The following is a 13,101-nucleotide window of genomic DNA, read 5'->3' on the forward strand; positions in this document are numbered from 1 at the left end:
TGTCTCAAAAAAAAAAAAAAAAAAAAAAATCCTGCCTAAAATCAATTCCCTGTTCTAAAGGGAATTTTAAGAACAAAGCAACATAAATTTTTATTATATGGATTCGATAAGTTCATTTTTTCCTCAGAAAGGACCAAAGTCTATTATTTAAAGACTCACACTAGAGCATAAGAAATGAGCGAGGGGGTGGGAGGTGGGGAGAAGAGATCTTTGTAGATCTTAATATTTTCTACATTTTTGGCTTGTTTTTGTTAAGTTTCTTCATTAGCCTAATTGGTATACAGAACCTCCTTATAGAAAAATATTTAAAATTAGGCCAGCAAAACCTTTAAATGACCAGCAGGCACTCTCTTCTTTGCCGTACATGGAAGAATTTCAGTTAGTGGATTTGGTTTGCCACATCCAACATACCCACCTGAAGGCCAAGAAGGCCAACTTGCTGTGCAGGTGATAATGGTTTAGTTTTGTCTGAGTATTTGCCTGCCGTGGCAATCCTGAAATTCTACATCAACAGTGATTTAAAGCCCAAGTTACCTTCTGCTCTGCAAAAGGTGCTTCAAAATCTTAAGAGAAACAGGGCCTCCTATGGAAAACATCTCCTTAATTAACACTCAGGACCAAGTTTTAAGCCTTCAAACACTATCAGGTACGGAACTGTAAGGCAGATCTCGGAAGAGCCAGATTTGCTGATCTAGCGTGGCTCCCAGCACTCTCTGGAGCTCACGTACACATCAAAGCGAATAGTCCAGTCCCTCATCTGCCTCTCAGTACAAGAGAAATGCATTCGATTGTCAAGTCCTCATTTAGCCTCTTTCCTCAATTAATTCTCCCATCACACCTGACTTGTCACCTCTTGGGAAGGTTTTCTTGGTGCAAAATACCTGAAGGAGAGATTTGGGTTTACACTAAAAGAGGCTACCACTTGGCTGTGAACAAAGTGGTGGCTACTTGGCAGTTTCTAAGCAGCAGGTGACCCAGGGCCTGCGAACCACCATGTGAGCCCGTTAGAGGGGCAATGACTCATCAGTAGACCATCTGCATGGGAGAGGAGCTACAGCAGAAGGCTCCCTGACCGAGAGCCACTGGGAGGCAGCATCTGCCAAAGGAACGAGCCGACAGCTGTGTGTCCCATTAAGTCTAGGTCTCATGAGACCTTCCTTCTCTGACAAGGAGAAACTGCAAACGCAAAAATACAACAAAATACTCACCTTTTATTTGGAACACCTAGATAGCAAACAAAATATCCAGGATATAAACTCACACAGAAACAGTGAAAACAATAAATGCATTGGCTTCTTAAAATCATGCACTCACACCAGGAAGACGACGCTAGCAGAACTGCCTCTTTATTGCCTGGTGACTCAGAAAAATAGGTAGAGCCATTCTCCAGCTTCCTCGACTGTTGCTGACGAAATACATAAATTTTATAAGTTCTAAAACAGAACACGACACCAACTTAAAAGAATTCCTGCCCTTGGTTAGGTGCCTTCAGCATAGAGATTTTATAATTATTAAGAAATAGTAAAACAAATAGAAGCAGGATGTTTTTAAGTCAGTAGAACCTTAAGTGTGATTTGTGAATTTGAGTATTTCCTTTTTCTGTTGATCAAGTGCTAAGAACCCTAATTGAGAATATCACAAGAGAGCACCACCTGTAAAGATCTTTGTCCTTTACAAGTGTCAAGGTGTGCCAAATTTCAAAATACACTCATGTATCACATAAAGTTTCAGTCAACAACAGATCACATATAGTAGGGTGGTCCCATAAGAATATAATACTGTGTCTTTACTGTACCTTTTCTACATTTAGACAGGTTTAGCTACCCAAATACTGACCACTGTGTTACAATTGCCTGCAGCATTCAGTACAACCCACATGCTGCACAGATTTGTAGCCTAGGTGTGTACAGTCTATACCATCTATGCTTTTGTAAGTACACTCTGTGATGTTCAAACAACGACAAAATCACCTAAAAATGAACATATCCCCATGACTATATTAACATTTCACTCATTCTTCGGGAGCTGCTTAAGGCAAACCCAGCCCAACAACTGCTCAATCCCCAGCCCCACCACGTACTCAAGTCCCAGCTTCTATTCCTCTTTCCAAGCTCCCACTAGCTTTGGCTCGACCGCTGAGAAAGTCCCAGTATGGGCACTGAAACTTCCTCTCATTCCTGTACGGCTCAGCTCCACCCTTCCCACCCCTCTCATGGAGTGACCCTTGTCCAGGCCTCTCTGCTATGTTCTGTGGAACCAAATCACCCAGCACATAAAATCCCCTGATGCCTTAACCTTTTGCACAAACACAGACTTCACTTTCAATTCATGATCTCAAACCTTAAATGGGCTATCAATGCTTCCAAGAAATCCTACTACGTTTACATCTCCCTCCCTATTCTTCAAGACTATTTCATACTTTCTTCTCTCAACTCCTGTGTAACCCCCGAAACCCCACCCAGGTCTCTCACCATGCACTGAGAAAAGCGAAGACACCAAATCTATTAAACAACCTGTTTTTTAAAAAAGCAAACTTATTAAAATCAGTGATATGGAAAGCAGACATCTTGAAAGTTAAACTTATTTTGAGAAAATTGTAGATATAGATGCAATTGTGGGAAATAATACAGAAAGCTCTCAGGTTCTCCTCTTTACCCAGCTTCCCCTAATAGTAACATCTTAAACCTACGGTGAGTTGTATAATTATTTTATTGTATATTGCAGTGTAATAATAATAAAGTGCACAATAAATGTAATGCGCTTGAATCATCTTGAAACATCCCTCCCCTCCAGTCCATGGAAAAACTGTTTTCCATGAAAATTGTCCCTGGTGCCAAAAAGGTTGGGGACCGCCATCTTAAACTATAGTGCACCATCACAGCCCGGGGACTGACATGGACACTGTCCAGTATAGAACATTTCCATCATCACAAGGATCCCTCACGTTGCCCTTTTCTAGCCATGCCTACTTCCCTCCCACCTCATCCCCGGCAACCACTAATCAGTTCTCTATTTCCATAATTCTGTCATATCTAGAACGTTATCTATAAATGGAACTCCATAACCTTGGGATTGACTCTTTTCTCACTCAGCATAATTCTCTGAAGATTCGGCCAGTTTGTTGTGTGTATCAATAGTGTGTTCCTTTTCATTGCTGAGTAGTATTCCACGGTAGAGATGGAATGTACCTGAACTACCTGCCTCTGCATCTATCTTCTCCTCCTTCCTCCTGATGGAGTGGAGGAAGTGACCCTCCATCTATGAAAGGCCAACTCTCTTACGTGTGCTCTGGATACCGAACCCCATTCCTCCAATATTAATACCGTCTCTGGCTATCATCTCTCTCATCGAAACCATCCTCAACACCTTACAAACATGCTCTGTGTCTCACGCACGAGGATGGCTCTGACTTCTCACATCCTTCCAGCTCACACCTTATGTTTCTAGTCCCTTTCACAGCACAACTTCTCAAAGAGCCATCTATACTTTCATCTTTTGTGCTGGTTAATTTCAGGCGTCCACTCAACTGGACTGAGGGATGCCTAAATGGCTGGTGAGCACTGTTTGTGGTTGTGTCTGGGAGGGCGTGGACTTGGAGAGGAAGTCCCGCCCTCAGTGTGGGCAGGCACCGTCCAGAACAGAACAGGCTGGAGGGAGGGGGATACTCAGCCTGCTAAGCTTCCTCTCTCCCCGCTTCCAGAGGAGGACACCTTTTCTCCTCCTGCCCTTGGACATCAGACTCCAGGTTCTTTGGCCTTCAGACTCTGGTATTTGCACCAGCAGGGGCTCTCAGGCCTTGGGCCTCAGACTGGGGGCCGCACTATCAGCTTCCTTGTTGTGAGGCTTTTGGACTTGACCTGAGCCATGCTACCAGCTTTTCTCATTCCCCCATTTGCAGACAGCTATTGTGGGACTTCACCTTTACAATTATGTGAGCCAATTCTCCCTAATAAACTCCCTTTCATATACATATATATATCCTACTAGTTCTGTGCCTCTGGAGAATTCTCACATCTATCAACACATAAGCCATCTTTAATTCCTAAATTACCATTATGTCTTCACCCACACCACTCTAGCTTCTATGTGTACCTCACTACTCTCCCCAAGATTACCTAGTGCTATATTGTTCCATCCAATGATACTTTCCTGTCTTCATCTTTCTCACTCTCTCAGATGCAGCCAACATATAGTTTGCCAACCTTTCCTTCCCTGAATATGCTTCCTTCTGCCTCTGAAATTCCACAGTCCTTCTTAACATACCTATTTAGCATGTTTCATAGGCATTTCAAACTTAACGTACTCAAAATGGAATTAATCACATCCTGTCCTTATTAAGATCTATTTCTCTCCCAGTCTTGTCTGACTTAGTAAGCGATGCACCCCTTGCCTCTTGTGTAAGTTGGACTCTGAGGCCGCAGGCTGGCAGGGACCCTTATCTCTTAGCACCCCACCCATACCAACCTTACAGTCAGCTGTGACCATGTGACTAGATCTTTCCAAGAGAATGTGAATGGAAACGAGTGTGTCTCTTCCAGGCTGGGACTTTTAAGAAGTCAAAAGTGTTTCTCCCCTTTCTTTCCACTTCTGCCAACTGGAAACTGGGGCCTCTCAAGGCCATGAAGAACAAAACCAGAAGACAGAAGGAATGTGGGTCCCTGAATCACCGTGGGAAGAGACCTGCCTGCTAACCCAAAACATTTACTTTGAACAGTTACATGAGCAAGAAATAAACTACTATTGTCTTAAGCCATTGATATTTTTTGGTTTGCTTATCATAGCATGTAACACTACCTTCACATACACCATTTTTACATAGGCATTCTTTTGATGGTATTATTAATACAAAAATGAAATCTAGAGTGTATAGGAGAGTTTAAGTTGCATTAATATTTAGGTATGGTATTTACTAAACACCAAAGCTACCCACAAAACAGCCATACTTGATGTAAATTGGCTTTAATCTGATTTCCTTTAGACTTGCCCACTAAGCTAAGGAGGCTTTTAGGATAAGAAACTCGTTAAGTGCTACGCAGTACTCAAACATAATGATTTCCAGGTTAATTTTATTTATTTATTTTTTTAGAGATGGTGTCTTGCTCTGTCACCTAGGCTGGAGTGACATGATCATAGCTCACTGCAGCTTCAAACTCCTGGGGTTGAGCAATACTCCTGCCTCAGACTCCCAAGTAGCTGAGACTATAGGCATGTGCCACACACCTGGCTAATTCTCTGCTCGCTCTTTTTTTTTTTCTTCTTTTTTTGGTAGAGACAGGGGTCTTACCATGTTGCCCAGGCTGGTCTCAAACTGGCCTCAAGAAATCCTCCAGCCTCTAGATCATCAGGTGAATTTTAAATGAAAGAATGTTTTCTAGGATTGTGGTTTGTTTTTCCTTTCCTTCTTCAAGTAAAATTCACTCTAAAATGCTTTTAAAATTTTCAGATGTTATTCCAAATTGATTTCCATAGTCCAAAAAAGAAAACTCTTAACTTTTTTCCCCAAGATAGAACATCATGATGCTAACGGTTTTAGAAATTTTAGTTTATATTGTCTACAAAGCTGTTTTCTTATTATGTGCATGTTATACACATATATAGATTCCTATTTCTTTTGCATTTCAAACAACCCAGACATTTGAAAAACACAACTCTCTTCCTGAGGAAAAGAAGCCTTCATTTTCTGACTGTTAAGGCTGCAACACACATCACAGTCGTGCAATGTAGGACACGGATTTGGGGCACTCATTTGCATATCAAGAAGCCAGGATTCAAAATCCTGAGGTTCTGTCCCTCATTCCGCAGCTTCCTCACTGTGAACTGTCAGGCACGTTATCAATATATCCATGCCCAGATTTAAGGGTCTGTAAGGGTCTTTGAGATTTAGTTTTCCTACCTATATGGAGTTAGGATAAATAATCTTTAGGATCTCCCACTTAAAAAAGCAAACAGTCTACACCTATAAAAGGAAAACAAAGAAAAATGTCCGAACGAGCATTAGAAGAACATCGGTAAAACTCAATTGAAAAGATTTGCCTCAAACTCAGTGAAGTGCAGCAATTTTTTGATGAATTTCTTCCCCTTGGCCTGAGGTCAGTTTCACCCTCTATCCCAGCAGCGCACCGCACTGGGTCAAATGTTCCAGACTCTACTGATCATGTGGCAAAAGCATTTCTATTCCCAGAAATTTCATCTCTGAAAAGTCAAAAATCCATAATTCTCAAAAAAAAAAAAAAAAGTGAGTAATTCAACTTATTTTCCAGGCCATTTTTGAATTGGCAGACAAGACTGTCATATGGAAGAGAAAACTTCGTGTTGGGGTTTAAAAAACAATAAAGTATTCTGAAAATATTTATATCTGGAGGAAAAATCACTCAGATGAAATAACAGAAATCTATCCTTTAGTGATTTAAAGTTAAATAACATGAACTTTTAAATGGCGAGTTATTTTTTAAAAAGCCATGTTTTAACTTATCTTAATTTGGCTATTTTGCAAGACAATAAAAATGATTTGTGGGTTTTCTAGATTTGAAAATTTCTTATTTAATCAATGCTATTTAAAAAGTGGTAAAAGATTTGAACTGATACTTCACAAAAGAATATATATAAATGTCCAGTAAGTGCATGAAAAGATGTTCTATACTACCTAGCCATCAAGGAAACAAATGAAAACCATAAGGTGATAGGACTACGATACGATTAAAATGGCTAAAATGAAAGACTGGTAATACCACAGGTTAGCAAGGATGCAGAGTAATTAGATTGCTCATCTATGGTGAGAATGTAAAATAGTACGATTTTAGAAAACAGTTTTGCAGGGGTTTTTTTTAATTTTATTTTTTAGTAATTGACAATAATCATTGTGTGGTCACAATGTACATAGCAATATTTCAATACATCGTGATCAGATCAGTGTAATCAGTATATCCATCACCCACCATTTAACATTTCTTTGTGTTGGGAACATTCAACATCCTTGTAGCTATTTGAGGTTATATATTATTGTTAACTGTAGTCACCCTACAGTGGTATAGAACGCTAGCTACGGATACATGCACAACATGGATGAATCTTAAAAACATCACACTGGGCAGAAGCAGCCAGACACAAAAGGGTAGGGACTGGATGGTTCCATTGCTATAAAACTCTTAAGATAAATCTAATCCATAGTGAGGAAAGGAGATCTATGGTTGCCTGGGGCCAAGGATTAGGAGTGGGGTGGAGGTGGAGGGTGAGGTGACTAGGGAATATTTTACATCTTGATCGTGGGGGTAGTTAAACTGGGGTATAAATTTGCCAAAATCCATTCGTATATGCCCTTAAAATGGGGACAATTTTTGCATGTAAATTATATTTCAGTCAAGTTTACTACTAATCAATTTAACTGCTTTCTGGATTGGATGCAATTTTACCCCACGGTCTGCAGAGAGGCAGGTGTATTCTCAAGCAGGCTGACTGTCACATGCGGAACTCAAGGGCCCTTCAGGACCCTATTAAGAGAAAAGCAATTCCTTCTCGTACACAAGCCACCCTTGACTCACCAGTCAGGGCTCCTCCCAGACTCCCTCGCCGCAGCTGTCTTCCATCCTCACTCAGCTGTCTTTTATACTTCAGTGATTTTCCAGGGCCAGAAGCCACATCCGGGTTGCTGCATTTCCGAAACGGCATGGGTGGAGGAGACAATATGTGGTCAAGCTGCAGAGAGAAGAAGAATTGCATCATTTGCTGGGGACACAAAACACAACCCAGAAGGAAATACCATCCACTCACACTTTCTTCCCTTCTTTCCCTTCTCCAAACCCCTTTCTCCCAAACTGTTTTCAATTTGGCTAGATTAGAGAATTCAGGATTTCACTATTGTGTTTTCCATCTGCAAGAGTCTGGCTTGCTGAAAATCTCAACAGCAGTGTTTTTCAAGCTATGGGTCATAACACATTGGTAGGTCATGAAATCAAGTTTAGTAGACTGTGAACAGTATTTTTTAATGCAATAGAACAAAAATTATCAGAGTCCAATGAAGAAAGAGAAGCTACGGTTTCATGAAATTTTTGATTCAGTTATGCATGTTTGTGTGTGTCCTGGGTCACTATATAAAATATGTATTTCTGTGGTCTGTGGTTTTCCCCAAAATTGAAGAATGTTGCTCTATAGAGAAGCCAACAGATCACTTCTTGAGTTGGTTACAAAAGAAAATTCACATATTGCTTGCTCACAAACATGTACAGGAGAGAAATTTCTAAGCACCATAGCCCTTAATGGAAATCAATACATTCCTACATCACTGTATAGCTTTTTAAAAGAAAACCTGTCACAAGAACCAGAGAAACCAAAGTCACTTCAAGAGACAGCTTTCTATAAAAGAATCCCTTGTGTCACAACACTTATTTCAAGATGTGTTCTGCTTTTATAAGAAAGCCTCTTATACTTGCATCGTGCCAAACCTCCTAAAATGTTCACCTTCAAGTAAGTACATATGAATATACGTCTAAGACAGTTAAGGACAAAAATACTCATGTGCATATACATATGTCCAGATAAGTTATTAAGGACCAAAAAAGAAAAGCAAAAATATATTCAGATACTCATGAAAATCCAACTGCCACATAAAGGTCCAACTTTCTAGAAATTTAAGAACAGAAAAGACTTGGGTAACATTGCTCAAAACCAGGTATTTTAAGGGCTATTTTACTGAGACTTATTTCGTTTTCCAGGGAAGAGAGGTGGACTACCTGTCTGAATTTTTTCAAATTAAGACTACCACAGATGTATTTATAAGAAAAAGAAATTTGGAGTCTAGGTCATCCATCTGTCCATCTATATATCGCAGCATATTCAAAATCACTACACGCACAAAAAAATGGCCCTGCCTGTGAGTAGCCCCTCCCAAGTTAGTTGATAGAACAGATCTCATTGGCTCAACTGTTAAGAGATGTCAACTTATCCCCAAGCTCAACTGTATTCATTAGGAACACCAAATAGCTGGTTTCAAACACTTCTCCGTGAGTACCATCTCAAACACATTGCCAGTTAGTATCTTAGAGAGAGACCCTTGAAGAACTAACTGCCCACCCACTCCATGATCAAAGCCAGATCAGCAGGGAAAAGGGATCCCTGAGTGCAAATTTAAAAAAGAAAAAGCCTTTTGAATAAGGAGTTGTACTGATCATAAGATATTTGTTGAGGCTGCTGTACATTACATCAGTGTTCTACCTAGGAGGGCCTCCAAGGAAAAATTTCTGTCTGGCCTCAGACATTTTGCCCTTCAGTCTTACGGACAATGAATTGTAACCAGAGAAACATGAACAGTTACACATCAGCTACTAGAAAATGCAGAATCCAATCACTGGTCCATCTGTAGTCAGATCATTACACAATGTAGAGATTATTTTTCCCTCCTTCTTGCCTCCATTTTTTGCCCTTACCTCATTTTTCTTTTTCTTTTCCTGCCAATTTTTTTACTTTGAAAATTTTCAGAAAAAAATTTGCAACTACAGAAAAGTTGTAGGACTAGTACAATAAACACCCACATTCCCTTTACCAATGGTGAGTTAACCTCTTTTCACATTACTTTTGCTCTCTCTGTACACACATGTGCATGCACAGAGTGAGTGATAGTTGTAGACACCATGCACCTTTGCCCCTAAGTACTTCAGTATGCCTCTTCTAAGAACAAGGATATTCTCTTAAATTCTCTTACCTGTATTCTACACATTCTTATACAGTGTCTCAAATCTTTTGTGATCAAGGTGAAGTGTAAATACTAGGAAAAATGTAAACTAAGATTATATCATGTCGACTTAGCATTAAAAATTTGTTCTTTTATAGGGAAAGCTTGCAGCCACAAGGTGGCAATATGCCACAGACATTCAGCAAAATATCCCGTAATAGCTATTAGTCCTCAGCAAACACACCAAGCATGAATGGCCACCCCTCAAAGCAATCAAGCGAGTTAGGGTCCGTTCTACTTAGTTATTTTCTCTTGATTACTAGTGGCAGCTGCATAAAATACAAATATTTATTGTTGAAGGTTCATCAGCTTCTGCTACTTATTTTTCACCTGAAGTTAAATTTTTCAGCTTGTAGAATTACAATTAATTACTCCAGGGGAAGATTGTTATATCACAAATTAACAGAGGGTGGAAACACAAGCAGAAGAATGAAGATAATACCTAAATAGGAATTATGTGGTTTTCTTACATATTTCCAACAAAGCCATAAAAGACATCAAACAAATGTGGAAGAAAGAGAAGGAAATCAGGGAGAAAAATGTAGGAAAAAGAAAAAAAAAATCTATTTCACCACATATCACATATATATAGCCACAAGCTATTAGTCCATAAGCCAGGGTTTTTAATCAGAATGACAACCCCAAGAGAGGAGTATTACTTTTAAGTCTGGGAAAATTGAGGCAGTGAACTGTGAGGGCTGCAAATGTTTTGAGTGCAATGTGAGTAGGAAAACCTATAAGCATAGTGCAATGTTCCAAGATCCCATTTCCTTCTCCGCATCAAATCACACTCCCAACAGGGCTCTCTCTAAATAGATCATTTTTCCAAATTTGCTCTGTTGTCAGTGGCTCTACTATTCTTTCTACAATTAATCAAAGCTTCTCAAAATGGTCTACTGCTGCCCTGCAATTTTTCATATTTTGTCCTGATTCAAACACTCATGATCCCTTTAAGAACATTTTATCACACCCTACAGCTTATGGTAGACATCCAACATGTCACTTTGGACATTGTCCTTTAAATGATTTCAATTTAATCATTCAATCAAAAGTTTTCCAACTTTTCCAAACTCCCCAAGTCTTCATACTACAAGGAGTTTAACTAAAGACAGAGGTTGTCTTGAAACTTTCACTGATGTTCAAGGTCATCTAAGCCTTGGCTTATTATACTTGCTTTACACAACTCTTGATTTCCCTCCCCAAGCAGACAGTGGACTCCTGGAGGGCCAGATCCTACTCCCTTTGTCACCTAGCATGCTGCTAGCCACAAAGTATCCTGGATGGAAACATACTCCCCAGAAATATATCCTTCCCTCAGTTTACCAATAGCAAATATTCACTTATGGTGACTGGACTTGCTAAAAACTTCCTATGTTAGTTTTCATAACCTCCTTTAGTTCCCTCAAAAGCCACAGAACAGTTTGAAAAGGTGTATTTGCATATTATTGAATTTACAAGTCAGACAGATGGGGCACAGCATACCACCTACATGTGACTGATGTACGAGTGCTCTTGCTAGCAGTTTATCACAGGAAACGTGGAAACATCGTAAGGGACAAAAGGTGTATCACCGAGATGAGTCTGATGCAGACTTGGGGGAAGGTTTCCAAAATTATCAGTCCTATAGAGGTGCTGATCACCAGAATTCTACACCTATATTTTCTACATTTATCATCCCCACCATTGTATGTTATTTCTCAAATTATCAGGCTGAGAAAAACAGAAGAATCCACCACAATTACGGTGTGGCTTCTGCCACATCAATGAAGATGAATTAAAAGGATAGAGTTAATAACAATGTATTTATACTATATTCTGAAAAATCACTAAGAAAGATTTTAAGTGTTCTTATCACAAAAAAAGTGATGTATGTTAATTAGCTTGATTTAGCCACTCCATTAAGTATACATATTTCAAGACATCATATTGTACACGATATAATTTTTGTCAATTACAAATGTATCTTTAAAAAAAGTAAAAGTAAAGACAAATCACTTGAGAGGCTCAATCTAATTTTGTTTATGGTCACCACCATGATCTCCAAACATGAACCACAGGTTTTTCTTTCCATGGTTATAGTCGCTAGTATATGTGTCTCTAAAAAGGCATATTACATCATCAACATTGACTTTTCAGCCTTCTTAACTGATGATTTTCTCCAATCTCATCTTTCATGCCCAAGCACATTAGTTCTCTCATTCATAATTTCTAAATATTAACAATGATCATACAAACAGAAAGAGAAGAATTTTTCTCATTTCAGTAAATGGCAACTTTTTTCTAGCTATTGAGGTCACAAACCTTACAGGTAACCTAACCTTTTCTTTTTCACTCCATATCCAACCAGCAAATCTTCTAGCTCAACCTCCCAAATATGAATACATCCAAGAATCCAATCACCACCATTTCTAGTGCCCTCCACCCTTCTTCCCTGCCATCCCAATCTCCCTTGCAATAGCCTCCCAAGGGGTCTCTCTGCTTCCACCCTAGTCTTAGCACTGCAGCCAGTGGCCCTTCTAAAACATAATCCAGACTCCCCAGCTGCTCTGGAGTCCAACCACGGCTTCCCCTTCTCCCAGAACAGAACTCAAAGTCTTGACCGTGCCCTACAAGGTCTCACTACCTCTACCCCGACCTCACTGATCCCAGCTGCTACCACTCCACTCAATCCACTTTTCTCTCTTGCCAGACTTTGGATGCCCCAGGCATCTTCCCACCCAGGACCTCACATTTACCTTTTCTTCTACCTGTGACAATTTCCAGGTATTAGCTCCCCGCCCCCTTTGTCCTCTGGGTCTCTATTCAAATGTCACTCTTCCCAGGAAGCCCTCTGTAACTGCCTATGCAAAATAGCACGCCCCCCACTTTATTCCCTTTTCTATAATTTTTCTTCATAGCATCTACATGAGATCTTTTGTACTTGTCTCTTGCTGTTCTTCCTCTGCTGAAATGTAAGTTACATGAAATTACGTACTAGTCTGTTTTGTCCACTATTCCATCTCTAGAACAGTGCTAACTACATAAAAGGCACCCTTTAAATATTGATGGAAAGAACAAATGAATTGCAAATCTCTGGTATTCAGTAAAAAATTTAACAGGAAAAAATAGAGAACACATGCCATAAGGCCTTTTATTGTTGAAAAAATAGAATAAAATTATATTAAATGTTACTCAAGATGGAACACTAAAGTGAGTTTCTAGTATTTTGACAGAACTGAATACTTCATATATGAACAAGATCTTTAGGTTAAGGCAAACCGTATCTTTTCAAAGAATATTTTCTATATACCAAACTAATATGCTAATTTTTGAATGCAGCTACCTCTGAAGGTGATTCCTAAATAATGAATTATTCTACTTTTTAACTGTATCCCTGC

General features: G+C 39.5%; 1 protein-coding gene across 1 annotated transcript in view; it reads right to left on the reverse strand.

Moving 5' to 3' along the window:
• LOC105826522 (microtubule-associated serine/threonine-protein kinase 4-like) overlaps nt 1–13,101 on the reverse strand; it is a 167,971-nt gene that overhangs the window by 16,626 nt on the left and 138,244 nt on the right. The window contains exon 2 of the mRNA XM_012664502.1: nt 7,539–7,692. Within this exon, the coding sequence (XP_012519956.1) occupies nt 7,539–7,692 (154 nt within the window). The remainder of the gene's footprint in view (nt 1–7,538; nt 7,693–13,101) is intronic.

The sequence above is a fragment of the Propithecus coquereli genome, unplaced genomic scaffold (assembly GCF_000956105.1).
Source record: "Propithecus coquereli isolate 6110/MARCELLA unplaced genomic scaffold, Pcoq_1.0 Scaffold9, whole genome shotgun sequence".
NCBI lineage: Eukaryota > Metazoa > Chordata > Mammalia > Primates > Indriidae > Propithecus > Propithecus coquereli.